Source organism: Agelaius tricolor, unplaced genomic scaffold (assembly GCF_023055355.1).
Source record: "Agelaius tricolor isolate 1412-34295 unplaced genomic scaffold, bAgeTri1.0.p SCAF_13, whole genome shotgun sequence".
NCBI lineage: Eukaryota > Metazoa > Chordata > Aves > Passeriformes > Icteridae > Agelaius > Agelaius tricolor.
This window is the reverse complement of record NW_027269273.1, coordinates 19,262,061-19,280,575: the sequence shown is the minus strand read 5'-3', so window position 1 is coordinate 19,280,575 and position 18,515 is coordinate 19,262,061. Positions and strand designations below refer to the sequence as shown.

Sequence of the window (18,515 nt, the reverse complement as noted above, 5' to 3'; positions counted from 1 at the left end):
ACTACAGGGATATGTTTGGAAGAATGCCATGGGGTATGATCCTGAAGAGAAGAGGGAACCAGGAGACCTTGGCAACCAGGATTGTCAAGGGTTACATCCTTCAGTCTCAAGAATCCTCTTGCTTGTGCAGGAAACAGAGCAAAGGTGGCAGAGGTTTGCATGGTTGGACAAGATGCTTGTGACAAAGCTCATTAGCTAAAAAGGAAGCATAGAAGTGGAAGCAGGGACAGGTGACCTAAGAGGAGGAATACAGAGAAATTCCTGAGCGTGCAGGAGTGGACTTAGGAAGGCTAAAGCAATGTGGAGTTGAATCTGGCAAGGGATGTGAAGGGCAGTGCTGGGGCCAGGACTGTTTAACAGCTTTGTTAATGAGCTAGATAATGGGGCAGAGTACATCCTCAGCAAGCTTGCAGATGATATTGGGAGGACTGATTGGTGCATCAGATGATTGTGACATCATTTAGAGAGGTCCCAACAGGCTGAAGGAAGGAGTGAACAGGAACCTGATGAAGTTCAACAGAGAGTAATGCCAAGTCCTGCAGCGGCAGATGATGAACGTAGGCAGCAGCACATATGGGGAGCTGACTGACCGGAAAGCATCTTTGCAGAGAAGAACTGGGATGCTCTTGAACAAGTTGAACATGAGCCAGCAATGCACCCTTGTGGCCAGCAAATTCCTGGGCTGCTTTAGGAGGAGCATTGCCAGCAGGTTCAGGGAGGTGAGCCTTCACCTCAGCACTAGTAATTCAACATCCTGTTTTCTTTGTCCAGTTCTTGTCTGCCTGGGACTAGAAGGCCATGGGATCACTGGAGTGAGTCGAGTGAGAGGTCACTAAAATGATTAAAGGATTGTGCAAGAAAATGCTAAGAGAAGCTGAGGAGGCTTGGATTGTTTAGCCTGAAGAAGAGAAGCGTCAGAGTGGTTCTTATCAAGGATGGTGTATAGTGTGTAAATATTTGATGGAAGAGTCTAAAATAGAATCAAAACTAAAGCATGTCAAGACCTTACCTTTAGAAGTCAGATCCTGCTCCCCTGCTCCTTGCATGTGTTTCACCTCTAAAGCTGCTGGCCCAAGACTCTCAGTGATGGTCAGTGCTGGTGCCCAGGCTGGGCTGGGCTCTGAGTGGAGCCTGTGCTTGGTCATCCCAGAGCAGGAATGGATGTTCTTGGAGTGCTATATCAGAGCTTATTGAAGGTTAGAGACTGGCTGAGGTATTTCTGATGAAGTTTGATTTGGATAAACATCCATGTGTTTGGTGTTCATCCTGTCTGCATCTCAATGAATGACTGTGCTTAGGTTATCAACCCTGGGATATGGGGAGGCTTGGGATATGGAAAAGCTTCAGGACATAAGAAAGCCATGTCTGGCTTTCTGAATGGATAAAAGTGCCTAATGTGCTAAATGTTGGCTGTAAATGTGGATCTCGGTCCCTGCCAGGTTCCAGGATGGCCAGAAATCCAGGTGAGTAATTTTATTCCATACTAGAGGTTTCAGACTCCATGATCCTTTCATTTAAACCACAGCTGGGATCCATCTCTACTGAGATAAGACACCGATAGCAACAATTACACTATGTGATAACTATTTTTTACTTGCTAACACCCAGAAGTTTTGTAAAACTTTTCTGTGCATCATCAGTGGGGGCATCAACAAGCAGCACCACTTGAAAATGGTGACCTGCTGACCGAGTGCTTTCTACAGACATAGCTTCAGACAATCATATAGAAGCTGTCTTTTAAACATAGAGAGACATATGGAAGAGTCAACAAGTAAAAAATTCTGTAATACATGATCTTAGGATGTGGGGAGAAAGAAGTTGTCCAGGGCACATTGGTCCAGATCACTGCTTGATAAAAGGCATTTGTTGCTGCTCTTGCTGTTTTGTTCTCTAAATGCTCTTGCCTTTCTTTAGAGAGAAATAGAGCAATAAACACAGGGGGTTGGCTCTGGGTTCAGAATGCTGTGGTTAAGTGATGTTTAGGTCTGTTTATCATCTTTTCTCTGTGAGCACAGTTACAATCTCAGTTTGGAGCATAAACTGGTCAGCCCATCACTGGGTAATTTATAGTGCTGCTTAGTCAGTTCCTTTCCTGGCATATTTTAGAGAGATGGGAAGGCACATCACACAGGTTAAGAAGAATCTACTGTGGTAGAAAGGTGAGCATAGCTATTTGCAAATCTTTAACCCAGAGTGAACTGTTTTATCAGTCAGTAAACAGAAGCCTGTTTACCCTCAAAAGATTTAATTTCCCCAGTAAGGGTTGAGACCCCAGCACAGAGCTGGTGAGGGGTGTGGGGACATAATTTTGGTTAGGGAAGGATCTGACCAAAGTGCTTGAAGAGGGAGGAAATGGGAAAATTTCTGTACAGAAGATATTAGTGCTGAAGCTTTTCCTGCTGGGTTCAGCTCTATGACTATCACCTCTAACCAGTTCACTGCCAGCTTTCAGCAGATAAAAGATGTTCAAGTGCCCAGGTTTACCTGGGTTGAAAAATGAGTCTTTACAAGGTTCAACCTTCTTGTAAAATAGGGAACTTCAGCTATGGCTCTAACTTTGATACTAGGCCCTTTATGTACAAATAGAGCAATTTCCTAGATTTGAGTTCCCTCAGATCTGCTTGAGTGTACCTGTATATTAGCTAATCCTCTAATCCAGCATCTAAAAATACACACACCCCATGGGCACTTTCTAGAGCTGTGCAAGCCAAGAAGTTTGCTCACAGTCAGAGATGAGGAGAAATCCTCCGAGTTCATGCAGGTTCACCACTCCTGTCTGTTGCAACCAGACCCAAGATTGAATTTCACCTGAGTTAGATGCCAAGCCCGAAACATACCTGGATTTTCAGAGGTTGTGTGAGCTGTAGTGAGCTTCCCAGCCAGTCTCGAGGCTTGTAGTGATGTGTAAAGGTGGGATGCTTTCTTCTGTTCTGGTACCTGCAACAGAATAACTGCAGCAGTGCTAGCTCAGAGGAGCAGGGCTGGGGCTCTCTCCCTGCAATGACACTGGGAAAGAACACCTCCAGCTCCCCAGCAGCAAGTTCATGGGAGATGTAATGTCTGAACAATTTTATAAACCTAAGCTGTTTCATAGAAAATGAGAGCTGCTAAACTTTTCTGCAGTTAAAAAACTTCATACCAGTGTGGGAAGAGGGAGTTCAGTCTCCATTACCCATTCTCTCCTTGGCATATGTGTATAGGGAGATCTCCAGGTGGAAGTTTTCATGATATATGCAATGTGGCAAATGTTTTGGATTATATTGCTACAATTGCAGTATCAAGTATACTTCTGGATCCTGCAGCCCCTGCAGTCCAGTGATTATGTGTGAACCTTGGATTTCAATTTTGACAAATGTGGTTAACAGAGAAAGCAGGATCCAAGTGTGATGTGTAAATTCAAAACACAGAAGAAAAATTATGTGTGTGTGTATATATATATAGTGATTTTCATTGCAGTCTTATAATATTCTGTAGTCTAAGTCATGAATTTTAACCCCATGTTTTTAAAAGGTTTGAGAGCTTCATGTAAGAAGACAGGTGCTACTTGTGGAGTGTGTAGCACAGTGTTGCTGTCTCAGGACACCTATAGCTGCAGAGTTACCTTGTGCAGGGAACAGCACTGAAACAGCTCCCATTTTCTGCTTCACTTCTGATGCTTATGTGAGTGAGCATGTGCTCCAGATTTTTTTCTCACCGGAGAGCTGTGTTTGCTCTTTGGGGAAGAGTTTGCATCAGTTTCATCATCTCACAGCATTGTAAGTACTGCTGAAGTCTGATCATGCTTCAGTCATGCTGTGTCCTTGGCCACAGAGAGGCTGTGAATTTCACAGATTAATTATACTTCGGGTATAACAATATCCATGTTAAACAGCATGACTTTCTATTTCATTGGATACCTCCTTGTTCCTGTGTTCTGGGAGATGGAAAACAGCAGTGGAGAAGTGAATGGAAGAACAAAAGTCTGCATTTGCTATCTCCTGTGCTTCCATCCCAAACACTGGGTCCTAAGCTCCATAATGTTATTAGCAGATGTGGCACAATTCGAGGCATTATTCCAGGAAACAGTGCCAGAAATTCTGGTGGCATCTCAGCTATTTAAAAGCAGATTTGTTGTGCTCACCAGTTAGCATTGTGGGCAGGCTCTCCCTAACCTGTAGCCTGCTGTGTTCACCACAGGAGAAGAGAGGATAATAAAAGTGTGAAGGATACTGAGGAGCTCATTTGTACCTTGGGTTTAAGGATTTCCATCACTTTCTAAATATTCTTTAGTGTCCTTTAAATAGTGTCTGGTGTATTGACTGGCCTTCTGGTGTCTAGTTGTGCAGAACCATGCTACTCAGGGTATACCTTAAATAGCTAGGGAATACCTTACTATCTTGCCAGTCATAGAATATTTGAGTTGGAAGGCACTCACTAGGATCATCAAAGTCCCAGCTTCTGGCCCTGCACACGACAGCTCTAAGAATCACACCATGTTCAAGAACTGATGCTTTTGATCCTAGTACTGCCTTTACTTATGGTGAGAAGCACTGTGTTCTTCAGAAGTGGGCAAGGGGTGGGCCACTAAGTTCAGGTGAATGTGCTCTATATAGTGACCACAGACCTTTTAACAACTGAAGCAGATGAGCAGCTTCAGAGAGGGCTTTTTTGTTTGTTTGTTTGTTTTTTCACCTGCAGAGGGAGAAGTTTTCTCTAACTTAGCTAATAGTGATAAAATTGCTCAGAAGCCTGGTGCAAGGGTTTTGCGTGGTGACTGCTGCAGATCTGCAGTCACATGAGTGCATTTTGTGAATGGAGTGGTGGCCTGACCTTTGTATAACTGCACAGGGCATTGCATGGTAAGCGTTTTTGTTAATGACAGGCTTCTTACCCTGAGAGCAAGAGCTGGGAGGGGTGAGTGTTTTCCTGCAAGCACAGTGCCTGGGTATTGGTTCACATGTAGTGATTGTAGTCCCTTCCTCTACCAGTTATTCAAGTGAGCTATTAGTTCAGGCAACTTCTTTGTAAAGAGCTAAAGCAGAGGCAGTAAGCACCAAAAAACCTGCACAGGTCAAGGAGTGTAGCTTTTCCTAAGCTTTGTTAGACTTTCCAGCCTGTCCCAGAGCTGTGGAGGTACTCTCAGAGCATGCTGAGGCTACTGTGGGGAAATGTTCCCCTCCAAAACCAGGTTTCTGCTTCTGTCTCTTTGAAAGCAGATGGGAGGCCAGACCAGGGCACCAGTTTGCCTGCAGCACAGTAATATTGCCTGTATCAGGAAGGATCCAAAGCGTGGCATGCAGACAGCAACTGTTGCTCAGCTTTTCCAGCTATCTGGAATAGATCTGACAAGCAATTAGAGCATGAATATATTACAGAGCCGATGGGGGATGCCTTTGTTAAAACTTGTGACCCATACTTAGCTGCTGTTTACATTGGCGGCTGCTTCGAGGGTGGGCAAGACCCTACCTGCCTGTCTTTCTCCTCTCTCCTTCCCCGCGCGGAGCGAGCCGGGCAGCTCTGCAGCTCATTGGATGTTTCAAATGCTTTCTGCACAAGTCATAATTAATGCCGAGTTGTGGAGCTAAGACCAGATGTGCTGCCGAGATTATCTCCCAGGGCAGATCGGCTGCTCTGTGCTCTGTAGCGCTGGGTGAATGGAAAGCTGCCAGTGCTGGGACTCAGAATGTGTCTGATGCCTGAAGTCAGGACTTTCTTTCTCTGCCGCTCCTGCTGTCTGACACTGCCTGGTTTCTGCTTGAAGCTCAGCGCCTGTCATGTAGCGGAGTGCTGCACAAGAACCAGAGGTATGAGATGATTTTCCAGAGTTTAGATTTGTTATGGTTTTCTTTTGCTAGAGGAAAAGCAGATATTTAAGTGTAGCCTTAGACAGAGGCTAAGAATCTAAAATAGGAGCTGACTTTACAAAGAGGGAAGGAGTGGGAAGGACACAGTCTATGGCCAAAAATACTACTGGATTCCAAGCTAGCATGTGAAGATAGTCCTGGGGAGAGGTGTTTCTATTTCATATCTACAGAATATTTAAATGGATGTATGTAGATGAGAGCAATCACCTTCTAGTATACGGACTGCTCTTTCTGGGAACGGGGTCAGAAGACACCAAGTTGTACCACAGACTCATTTGTGTGACTCTAGGCAAGTTATGTTGTCAATTTTTCTCGATTCCTAGTTGTCTTTTGCCTCCTTTCTTTCCCCCCTATTCTTGCATTCAATTGTTTAGTTGTTCAGGACTATCTTTTTTAGTACACATGGCTCCTACCATGAAACTCCTTTTTCTGTTGCTGCTGCAGTAATTCACGTAGTCTGTGCTTGGGTGGGCTAGGGGAGAGGAAACAAGTTAAAGATTTGTGTGTGTTTTGTGCTGTGGAAACACATGCATTTCTGAATGTCTGCCCGTGATTTTTTCTCAGTGCTTTCAAGTGTGAGAGGGACAGATAAACGGGAACTTAAAAATGAAAGTGGGAAGGTAAAAGCAGGCACTTACCTGTGCAGGTGAGCACGTACACAATCTTTATATCCATAAACTGCCTGTCTGTGAGGCACCACATGCGTGCGCGGGTGTATGTGCTGTTGTGGAGCAGCACCCAGGTGTAAGCCTGATTATCTTCCCACACATCTTTTAACGTGTGTGGAATAAGCTGCACATAGAGCTGACGTAGGTGTGCCTGGACTTTTCACACTTTAAGCAGATGCGGAGTCCTTAGTCCTCTGTATGAAGAAAATCTACTCCAAAACTGACTTTATCTCTGTCTTTAGTTTATTTTGGTTGAACTCAGAGCCTATGATGAGGAAAAATGTAGCAGAGAGCATATATTTTCCTGCCCACTGCATGTCTGGACAGCATAGCTGAATGTATAGGCTTTGTATGCCTGGAGCTGGTGGGTGAGCTGTTCAGGCCAGGACAGAGAGCCTGTCTGTGTCTTAGTCAGTACATCATTCCTGGCTTGCTTTTTCCACAAAGAGTCACCTAAATCTTTAAAGAACAGAGGCAGCTTGTTGGAGTGGAGGAAAGAAATTCTGTAGCTCTGCTAGCTCATTTTTTTAGTATCTCTTGAATCTTTCTGAGATTAAGGATGTGGTTCGAGGCATGCTGGAGTTTTTTTCTGCTTTGAAATCAAACAAAAGGGCCTAGCTATAGATAAGGTTATGACAAGGAAAGTTAACCCTTAGGTTGCTAGTAAACTTTTGACTTTATTTCCAGCTTAACACTGTCTGGAGTGTGACTAGATGGCACTGGCTCCCCTTCTTTAGAATGAAGAAAAATACTTTAATGTCTTCCAGCAGGATCATCAAATGGAGTGAAGCGCTGCCAAGTTCAGTCTGAGCTGCAGGGCCCAGTGATTAAAAACAGGCCTGTGCCTTGAGGAGCAGGCAGTGAGGCTGTGTGTGACTGGCTCCACATTGCTTCTCCTTGCAGGGCAGGGCAGTCCCTGTCCAAACTGGAGATGCTGTCATATACTGGGAGTTTCAGGCACATTTAACTACATCACTTTTACAAGCTCTGAGACCTGACAGAAATGAGAGGAATGATACAGAGCCACAGAACCCCAGTTCCTCAGTTTGCCCTGTGTGGCACTGGGAGACTGAAGTAGGCGTACCTGCTAAGTGTGTTGCCAGTGTGACTGAGAGGGTCCAAGTGATAATTCTCCCAAACTTCATCAAGAAGATGCCCAGATAGCCAGCCCAGAACTGTCAGCATCTCAGACTTCCTTTTGACAGAACATTTCTAGCCCCACTCCATAAATAGCTTTTAGGTTGCTCTTTCTATGTATCTTTATATTATTTTTCTTTTCTAAGCCATGGACAAGTTCTGCAGCCACTGCACAGATGAGCAATTTCTCCAAGGCCAACTTTTCAGTCCCACTAACTGCAACTCTTGTGCTTTTTCTCTCTTAACACCAACCATAATGCTCTTACTGCCAAAAGACTCAGCCTGGGTGCAGTCCTCCTTCTGAGCAGCATCTCTGGTGGCCCTTGCTTGTGGCTCAGCAAAAAATAGTGGGACAGAGAGAAAGAAAAAGCATGGAGCTGCAGTGTAACTGAAAAATGTAACAAAGGGAAAATCGCAGTTAGCAAAAGACTTATCTTGGGTGAATTATTTTGTCTCAGCAATGTTCGGTGGTCCTTTCTAATGCTTCCCTGGAAAATTAGGGTTCAGTTTCACGGGAGAATGAAAGGCATAGATCTGCAGCTGGAGCTGGGTCGGAGTGGGGCTGCCAAACCTGGGTGGGAGGCAGCTGAGAGACAGCTGGGCTGCCAGAAGTCTTTCACCCCAGCAATGATGTGAGTCCTCTTCCCACCAAAAATCACCTATACAGACTGTGTGATCTCACTAGCACAGCCCTTCAGCAGACACTGTCACAAAAGAAAAAGCCCCCATGCTTGTGCCAGCTCCTTTCCCTCATTCTGTGATAGGTAGATCATCTTCTTCCTCGGTCATGTTTGTTTCATGTCTGGTTTTTCTTGTTACTTATTTGTAATGGTCTGAAGGGAGGTGAAGAATACTGCAGTATAAGAATATTTCAATGCCTTTATTTCCTCCAAAGATTGTTGTTTTCATCAAGGAGAAAAGTGTTACTGACCTTAGTGTGTGAGGAGGAAAGATGGGATCCCCAGCATCTGGCTGTGCAGGAGACACCCACAGTGATGGTGAGACTGTGTTTGTGAAGGGTCCATCTGCTGCTCCATCTTAGTCTCAAAGGAGATCACCCTTCTATCTCTTAGCATCACATTCCTTAACCTCTGTGTTGGTGCTCTCTATTTGACTGTAGTTCTCTTGTCTCCAGAAGTCACTCACTGTAGATTGCACCTACAGAAAGCTCTTGCTGTTGTGATCCAAGTTGACTGTGAAGGCAAGGACTGATGCTGCCTGAAATGCATTAGAGATGTGGCTGATCACAGACCAGTCAAGGCTGGGGAAAAGTAGATTCTCTTCAGTGGAGATTATGCATATGCTTGTTCTGCCTGTGCTTGCTTATGTGTGTGTCTGACAATGCTTTTGTCCTTGATCTAAGTGTAGAACATCAGAACATGAGCTTATAGAAGAACATTGTACATGTGCTTTATGCCTGGAGAATGCAGAGCATTTGCCTCCTTCCCAGAGTTTTCTCTAGACAGACCCATTAGGAAACAGATTCAGGAAGCTGGGATTTGAGAAAAGAGGGCTGCTATTGCCCTGACACGTGCCACGTCCCAACCTCCCTGAATTTATATGTCTTGCATCTGGAAAAGTGGACAACATGTGTCATTTTAAGGAAATAGATATGCCCCATCATAACAGCAGGGATTACATGATGGGATTATAAAGCAATCTGTGCAAAACCAGAAAGAGATTCTCTTTCCTAGAAACTGACTTCAGAGGCACCCAACTCAGTGAAAACTCAGATTAGAAATAAGAGCTAGTAAAACCTTTACTCTCCAATAAACCCAACACATACAGTGATAAAGATAAGTCACTCCCATGCTCCAGGGCATGCTCTCCTGCCAGGATGAGGGAATTTCCTTTGAGACTTTTCATGGCCCTCCAGCTTTGATACTGTAATGCAATTGTGTAGGCTGTGGTGTAAGGAAAGTTTCTGTCTTCTGATGTATAACAAACAGGCAGGGAAAGAAAATTGGGCTTCAGGATTCTTCTTGCAGCTTTCATTCAGTGAGTTGAACCTGATAATGAGAGGTTTGTTTTACTGAGGATTCAGCAGGCTTGGACTGACTATAGAAAGCAGGTATGGTTTGACAGGGTGTCTCCTATGAAGAACAGTGATGGATAGTTAGGAAATGTCCTACCAGCAGTTACCAGCCTCTCATGAATGTAGCACTAAAAAAAAAAAAAGAGGAAGACATGGTCTCTAGTGGGGGAAGGTAAGTGGAGCCTTTAGAAACGACCAGATTCCCTGGCCTGGTATGAGCACATATGTGCAAGTACTAAACACAGCTTCTGGCTATGGAGCGTGAAACAGTGTGACTCCAATATTGCATGCTGCCTTTTTTTTTTTCCAGACCTGCAGGTTTAACTGAGTGCTGAATGAATTATCTAAAGATCCTTGATATCTATAGAAAATTTCTTGGAGCTTTGAGAAATCCCTGAATAGAATTTCCTACCTGCTCTGGTCTGGTTTAATCTGAAGTTCTGAGTAGATTCTGAAATTCTGGAAGTAGATTCTGGGATTCCCTCATTTACTGAATTCTTATTGCCAAAACATTATTAACTTGGATACTCTCTTCTCTTACTCCACCAAACATAGTAGGGTGCTAGAATTAGAGTTTCAGAACTCAAATCAATGGCAGTCCTTTTAGATGGAGCAGTCTCCTAGTGGTGGGGATTGAACTAAGATCTCTGACTTACAAAGCCTGAGCCCCTTCTGTCTTGCTGAAAAAATTGATGCCAGAAAAGTGGCATTCAGCAGCTGGTATTGGCCAGGAACTCCATACTCCCCAGAGAAACAGACAGTGCTTAATGATAAGTGTCCACAGTAGATCTGACTAAAGAATTAACCTAGGCCAGTCTGGTTTTACAGAATATGGTGCTTCTGATATTTTCAAGATGCAAGAGGTACAGCACACAATTTTTAGTAGGAAGGGCAATCTGTAGTCAAAGATGATTTTTACTGGGTTTTTTTTTTTTCATTTTAAATTTTCATTCAGCAAGTTTAATGAAAGGAAAAGAAATAGAGTCTGCCAGGATGGTGGAAGATTCTCACAATATCCAGTTTTAATGCTGACAGCTGTACTCTGCTGTATTAGCAGTCCCTAGTTGGATTGCTGCCTGTTGGGCTGGCCAGCTGCAAACTAATGGAGGGCAGCTGTGGGACAGCCTAAGCAGTGGGTGCATGCAGCAAGGACATGTGCCCCATAAAGTCAATGTAGCCTTTGTTTTGGTCTTCTTGGGATGGGAGCTGCAATGAAAGTATAAATACTTAATCTAAATCCAGCACAGCTGTGGAAAACCATAAACATAACCTTAAGCCTACCTTCCTTGTGTATGAGATACAAACCAGCTTAGGGCAGAGAGCAGTTTGAAGCACTGTCAAGCAGAAAAAAAAAAATATACATCATGTAATTTTTGTTTTTAAAAATAGCTTTATTCTTCAGAGTCTGTTAGAAACTGGACCTTCAACAGGCTGCCCCCTCCATGTGAGAGCTTCCCTCCCTGTGTGCCCCAAGCAGGAGCTCAGGCAGGGTTGAGCTGACCCGCGGGTGTCTCTCTCTCTCTCTGGTGGCAGGGATCCCCCAAGCAGGAGCTCAGGCAGGGTTGAGCTGACCCACAGGTGTTTCTCTCTCTGGTGGCAGGGATCCCCCAAGCAGGAGCTCAGGCAGGGTTGAGCTGACCCACGGGTGTCTCTCTCTCTGTGGCAGGGATCTTCGGGCAGCGCCTGGAGGACACGGTGCAGTACGAGCGGCGCTATGGGCAGCGCCTGGCCCCGCTGCTGGTGGAGCAGTGCGTGGACTTCATCCGGGAGCGAGGCCTCACCGAGGAGGGGCTCTTCCGCATGCCCGGACAGGCCAACCTCGTCAAAGATCTGCAGGACTCTTTTGACTGTGGAGAGAAACCCCTTTTTGACAGGTGAGTTGACATCACCAAATTCAGGCTGGTGTATGTGTGACATGTAAAACCTGCCAGTAATGTCCATGCAGTGGCAATCCTGGCTTGCATGTTCTCATGTTCTTTCCACACCATCATCCTCTCTGTTGAAAGCGCTGATGAAGCTTTCTCCCACCTGGTGGTGGGTGTGGAGGCCTTTATTCAGCTCAGTGGTGGAGCAGAGCTCATTGGTCTGTGTGGGGCTCCTCCAGTGTTTCAGCTTAAGCACATGTTGAATGAAAAGCATTGCTAGATTTGGGTGCAGCAAACTGAGAGGCTGGTGGGATCCCATCAGAGAAATGGGTGTGACAGAGCTGAACTAGGTGATGTACTGCTTTCAGATGTTGCATTCTCCCAGCAGATCTGCCTGGAGCAATATCTTGACTCTTCCTTTGTCACAAGGTTTCAGAATAGTCACCACCATCTGACATGTTTTACCTGGCCTTTATGCCAGCAGCTGTTTTTTAGATGCTCAGCTTAATATTGGTTCCCATGGGAGGAGTGCCAGCCCTGTCTCTGCGTGCTCCATCCAAGGGCAGCAAGGGAAGGGCAGCTCTCAGCTGTGCTGTCTCTACATTGGCCCTCAGGCAGTCAGATGATGAGAAAGATGAATGCTGTCAAGGCCTTCCAGCCAATAGCTGTCCTTACCCTGTAACTAACATTTCATGCACTCTGTCAGAAGTGCATCCTGCCTGGAGTGAAGGTCAGCATTGTGCAAAGCTCAATAGCCCTTTGCGAAATGGGGCTTGACCCTAACAGAGACCTTGAACTTCAGGGATATTTGGATCCAAGGGTGTTGTGTAGATCTGGTCTGATCTCTATCACAGGTCCATAAATGAGATCAGATCTGGGATCTTGTCTTGGAGGCCTGGCATCATTTCTTGCTGATCCTCACTAGCCCAGACTTTCCAGGTGATGCCAGCGGCATCTGGCGTATTACCAACACATTAACCTTCGGGGGTTGCTTCCCCTGGACCTGCAGCCAGTCTCAACCTTGCCAATCCCTTCCCTTCCCTGCCTACCACTGCAGGAAGAGCCAGCACTGTCTCCTGCGTGGGCAGAAACAGTGTTTGGTCTCATCTTGGGAAGTATATCTTCAGAGTTTATTTGAAACATTCTTTTAATTCTTCCCTTCCCTCAGCTTCCCAGACCACCCATCCTCCTTTCTTTGATTCCTAACCACAAACAGCATTTGCTCCCTAAATGGAAGTGTCAAACATTTAGAAATATTTTCATGAAAAAATAAGTTTGAAATCATCAAATTTTCTCAGTTAATTTTTTCTTGAACAAAACCTTTGTGTTTTTAATTGAATGTCTGGGTGTTCTAGTTCAGAATTAGAATTATCTTAATTCAGTGCTTACACTGTGGAACAGGAGTATCTACAGAAGGAATTAATTAGGAGTGAAAGTTTCAATTTCAAGTTTTATTTAGCCTTATCTAACTTTGTTATGTAGATAAACCAAGCCTCCACAGAGCATTTTTAAAGCAAAATACAATTGTACAATAGTTTGGATTGGAAGGGACCTTAAAGCTCATCTCCTTCAAGCCCCTTGCCATGGGCAGGGATACCTTCCACTAGATCAGGTTGCTCAGAGCCCTTTCAACCTGGCTTTGAACACTTCCAGGGATGGGGCATCCACAGAAACCTCTTGCAGTGCCTTACCCCAGCTCAGGTGCAGAAAGCACTTTTATTTCCACAGGTATTTGCACTGGCTAAACAGATCAGGGCTAAGTCTCCCCTTTTGGAGAGGCACCAAGGACCTCCAAGAAGGAATGTCTGCCTTGTGTGTGTCAGTGTGTAATGCAGCAACGAAGGGTTCAGTGCACAATCGAAGGAAGCAAGCCTGGAGTACCCGAGTAGTGGAAAATTGAGGGTGTCCCAGTTGTTGTCTTTTGCTCTTTCCACCATTCCCCATACAGTCTGTCTCACACACCTGTAGTCACAGAGAGCAGGAAGGGAGAGGGAGTGCCACTCTGGCTAAATGAAATGCTTCCCCTCCTAGCAACCATCATTTTCTCAATGTGTAACTACAGCTTATTTCTGTATGGCCTGGGATACCTCAGCAGCAGAAGTGTGAAATCCTTATGCTTCTTTCCAAATCAGGTGCAGTGAAAGGAATATCCTTTCTTATTTCCCAGCAGCAGTCAGTGCTTTTAGACATCTTTTGTAACTACAGTGATATCCCAGGCTTATGGCCTGCCTGCTCCATGATGGATCAAACCTCTGCAATGACTGACAATTAAAATATTTATTTTTAAAAGGCTTTCTTTTCCAATGTTCTTATGAAAGTCCAGGTGTTGCTGTTTTGGAAGCACCTAGAGCAGTCTGTTGCTGTTGCACTTTCATGTTGACTGAAAGTCTGGCTGCATTTCATATGGCATCATGGATGAAACAGTTACTGCAGACAGTGGCCCTGAAGCTCTGTTCTGGGCTCTGCTTCTCAGGGATAGTCAGATCCACCATCCATGCCTGAAACTTCACACTAAAGGAAAAAAAAAAAATAAGGGTATTGATCTCATTTGTAAAACACTTTAATCAGCTGAAGAAAACCACTGTGTAAAACTCTGATATTCTTAAATATGATGGAGCTCTTTAATAGGAATAGCATGAGCAAGATGAGGAGTATGTAGTATCTGCTGACAGTTTCCTGTTGTAGTTTTCCCAGTTTTCTTTTAGGTGTGTGTTCCAAAAAAGAAACATACTAAATAGAAGAGATTCAGCTTTTGGAGAGAAGAAAGGATTTGAAGCTCTCTTGCCCAGTGCTCACTGATATGTTTTTCTCAGAATTCTTTAAAGACAGTCAGGGTAATGGTGGAGCTGGTGACAGAATCTGTTTAGACTTCCAACAGTCAAAACCTTTGAGGAGGTCATCTGCAATGATTAACAGTGTTGTACCACAGGAAAATTGGAATGAGGGAGAGATATCCCCATATCCAGAAGCTGGGTAGCTGGAAAGGGTTCATCATGGGATCTGACACCTCAACCCCAATTTCAAAGTGAAGGAGAAAAAAGAGGAAAAAGAAGTTCCTGGACTAGGAGAGGAAATAAAAGCTGATATCCTATCATAACAGATGGGCTAGGATGGTTCCAGATACCACAAGCCAGGCAGCCATACCAAAAGGCAATAGAGGACCTGGAGGAAATACAGCTTCTGCCCTTTTTACTGAATGATTGAGCAGGGCACATGGGAGCCCAGCCCATGAGCTGTACATGTGTGCTGGCTGGGGAGAGCATAGGAAGGATCAATGAGAGACTCAGCAGTTATGTTTCACAGAGCAGGGATGCATCTGTTGTCAGTGCTGTGTGATCACTGTGCACTTGCCTGCACTATTCCTCACATTCCTGGTCCACACTAGCAGAGGAACCACAGCGTCACCCTACCTTAAGCAGTATCATGGACAGGCATATCCCTTCCACTGCCTGTGTTACCTGAGGTGCATTTCTGTCCTGACAGAATGGAGATTTCCCTTGTTCCCAGGCAGACCTTCCTGCCTACTACCAATGACTAGGAAGAGCTTCCTTCCATGTGCCTACTTTGTCCCTAAGAGGGCCCTTGATGCACCCCCAAAAAAAGGCATCAAGCTTTGGGGTAGTGTGGGTTTCTAAATTTCCTTCCCTCTTCTCTGTTGCAGCAACACAGATGTTCACACTGTGGCGTCCCTCCTGAAGCTTTACCTTCGAGAGCTGCCAGAGCCTGTCATCCCCTTTGCCAAATACGAAGACTTTCTTTCTTGTGGACAGCTACTCTCAAAAGATGAGGGAGAGGTCAGTGATCCTTCTAATCTGCCTCCTCAGAGGATGTTCCCAAGAATCAATGTAGTACAGTTTTTTTCCTCATCTCTTCAAACTTGATTTAAATTAATGAAGTCCCTGGGAACCTTTCCCTGAATTTTCCTGGAGCTGTGAATGAGGTGCTGTTATCACAGGCTGCTACCTAAAAAAAAAAGTCAGTCCAGTAGCCTGGTGCATCTTTCTTCAGAGCAAAGCTCTTGTGTAGCATAATTGGCAAGAGATGCAAGGTAGGAGGAAATCTGGGTTCCTTTCTCACCTTTGCTGTTCACTCACTAATAAGCTGTATGGAGTCACTCCCTTTGTCTGTGTTTTCCATTTTATATATCAGAACACTATGCTCTCCTTCCCAAAGATTTTAGTGGATGAGACATTGATCAGTGCAATGGTCTTTGTATTTCTTAGAGGAAAGTCATTATGGGAAGGCAGGCTATGATATTATCCTAGAACTAGGGGGAAATAATGCTATGAATACTTTGCCAGAACCTTCTTACAATGCTCTTGTCTTTGGTTTCCAGGCATGGGAAAGGGCTGACAAAAGCTACCAAGTCTGTGGCAGTCATGGAGTAGGATCATTTGCAATGTGTTTGATTGATCTTTTTCATCCATATTGTGGTGCTCCCTTAGCCCTTTGCAGATTGCAAAGGCACATTAGATGTGGTCTGATGTGGGTGCCACCTTCTAGGACAGAAACTTAAAGAGGCTGTTACTTGTGTCTTTTCTTTGCTAAAGAAGCCAAGGCCCGAGGGCTTGTAAGTTGTGGTCCCCAGTTCTGTCCCTTTTCTCTGTGTGGTCTTGTCTTTGTCTCTGGCAGAATTTGTAAAAACTGTTGCTCACTGTGAGTCTAGGGTTCACTTTCAGTTCAAGTAGCAGAAGGCTCTGTGGAGATTGCCCTTTATGATGCCCACAGGAACATGCTTGTTTGCATGCATCAAATGGATCATATGTGGCAATATAAGTTTTTTATGGTTAAAAGGCAAATAAATAATGCAACCTCTGGTCAACTGTGAGAAAGCAAATTTCTATGCATGACACAGCATGTTACCACACGTGGATATGTACTTGCATTCTGGACACAGCCACATCAGGGTGCCAGTGCACTAGTGCTGTATTTTAGTAGGTAGAGGTGTGTGTCTACTCTCTCCAAAACTTGCTCATTTTCTGCCTTGACCTTAGTGAACTCAGGCATCTCTGCAGGGTGCTGTGTTACAGACCCCACAGCGGTTATTTCACAAGAAACTGCAGCATTTCAAAGGCAGTGGAGCTGGTTTGATTTTGGTTGTAAGATGTGCAGACTGGGAAGTTTTGCATCCATTAAGCACTATTGCACAAGAGTAGAGACACTGCCAAATTGGGCAAACATAATTGTACATCACTGCTCAGCTTATTAGCTATGTTGTTTGCCCGATTTTGTCTGCACAGGCTGCAGCAGTTTGGGAAGCAACATCTGCGTGAGCAAGGTCAGACTCAAATGACTTGTAGGGCAGAATTCTCTTTAGATTAGAAAGGCAATGGGGAGCACTAGGTAGCCAAAATGAGCACTTAGAAAGCACAGCACTGCTCATAGCACAGAGTTGTTTTGTTAAGGTGCTGTTGTAAACATAAGCAATTTTGGTATTGTCAGGGAAACCTGGAACCTCAACGTGGGCTGTTTACCTTTTCAGAAAGGAAGGTGGAGTGCACACAGCAGGGGTGGAGAGGCTGTACGTGCACAGTAGCACGTGGAACAGAATGCAGCACAAAGTCATGCCTAGCCTATGGGGCCTGACTCGCCTCCCACGTGGAAAATCCCCCTGCTCACACACGTGGTTTCAGTGAAACCATGATTTTTAACACGTCATGGTAAGCAGGGAATTTAAAAATCAAACATTTTGTTTTGTAAAGGTATTTTGAAACAACGTGTAGTTGTACTGGTTTAATTTGAAGTACTGCTTTCTTTTAATTTTTCACTTGAAAGTTTTGAGTGAGACTTTTGGACTCTTAGTATAATTTTTGTATTGTATGGCCATCCTCACCTCACACCCAAAAAACCAGAATTGCCTACAGCAAAGTAGCCTTTCAGATGAATTTGTGGGACCTCATGCTGCTACACTGGGACTATGGACAGGAGTTTTTTGTGGTGATTATTAGCCTAGCTCCAGTACTGCCCTAAGTTTTTTATTCAAATTGCTTTTCATCTTCATTCTGCACCCAGCTGATCTCTGGTGTTTGAATGCAAACAGGGCTGTAACAGGCCTTGGGTGGTGCTGAGGTCTCCAGGTATTTCAGCAAGATTGCAGCATTAGAAAAGATTTGATTCTGATCCAAACTGATTGGGAGGAGGGTTTGAAAATTAAGAGCAAGAGGGATCTTCAAAAGCCTAAAAACTCATTTGAGTCTGAGCTGCCTTTACATGGTGGCATTGTAGCCTTCCCAGCTACCTGTACACTAGAGATGCAAACAACACTTCAGTGGATTGAACACAGGTATTCAAGTTTTTTTTAAAGAGGCATCTGAATTTTTATGAACATTTAAAGTGTTGCTAGTTTTCCAGCCAAATTAGAAGCTCTGAATTGGTGCTGATCTGTTACACGCATTTCAAAATCCTTGGGTTTGGGATCATTCATTGGAAAGCAGCATTTTCAAGGAGGTAAGAGTTATTCCTGCAAAATCCCACGATAAATAACAGTACAGTGCTTGCATTGCTTGCTGGGCTGCAGACATTGGCAGTGACCAGTGCTGTTTGTCTCTACAGGAGTTTCAAGTTTGTGTTTTCCACTGTGCTGTCACTGTGGTGTTCCTAGGCTAAGCCTCTGCCTTCTGTTGGTCAGGCCTTGGAAAGGACCAATCTGGCAGAGCTGATACATGCTGCAGTAGGGAGAGAGAGCTTTTCTTACCTGTCAGGTGTTTGTACTTTGATGAATATAAAGATACTCTCTGTGTAATCCCGTGCCTGAGATTCCTTGTGACAAAGCATTGATTGTAAATTCTTAGAATAATTTTTTCTTTCAGGTAGCATCTTTTACCTTTAGGTTATGTTTCCTGCTGTTCACAGCTGCCTAAGTTTCTGTTTCAAAGTTTTCTCTTACATCCAGTAGAGCCAATGGCATTTTAATTCAGAGCACTTGAAATACAGTGCCAAATACCATCCTGATTTCCCTATTTGAAAT

The 18,515-nt window shown here is 44.5% G+C and overlaps 1 protein-coding gene across 3 annotated transcripts in view; it reads left to right on the top strand.

The window, feature by feature from the left end:
* The window catches only part of ARHGAP22 (Rho GTPase activating protein 22), a 121,419-nt gene that overhangs the window by 86,817 nt on the left and 16,087 nt on the right, over positions 1-18,515 (top strand). For 2 of the 3 annotated variants that reach the window (XM_071439051.1, XM_071439052.1), the window contains exons 5-6: positions 11,350-11,557; positions 15,210-15,342. In XM_071439051.1, the coding sequence (XP_071295152.1) occupies positions 11,350-11,557; positions 15,210-15,342 (341 nt within the window). Of the gene's footprint in view, positions 1-5,601; positions 5,784-11,349; positions 11,558-15,209; positions 15,343-18,515 lie in introns of those variants that run through there. The other variant, XM_071439053.1, reaches the window with a different exon arrangement.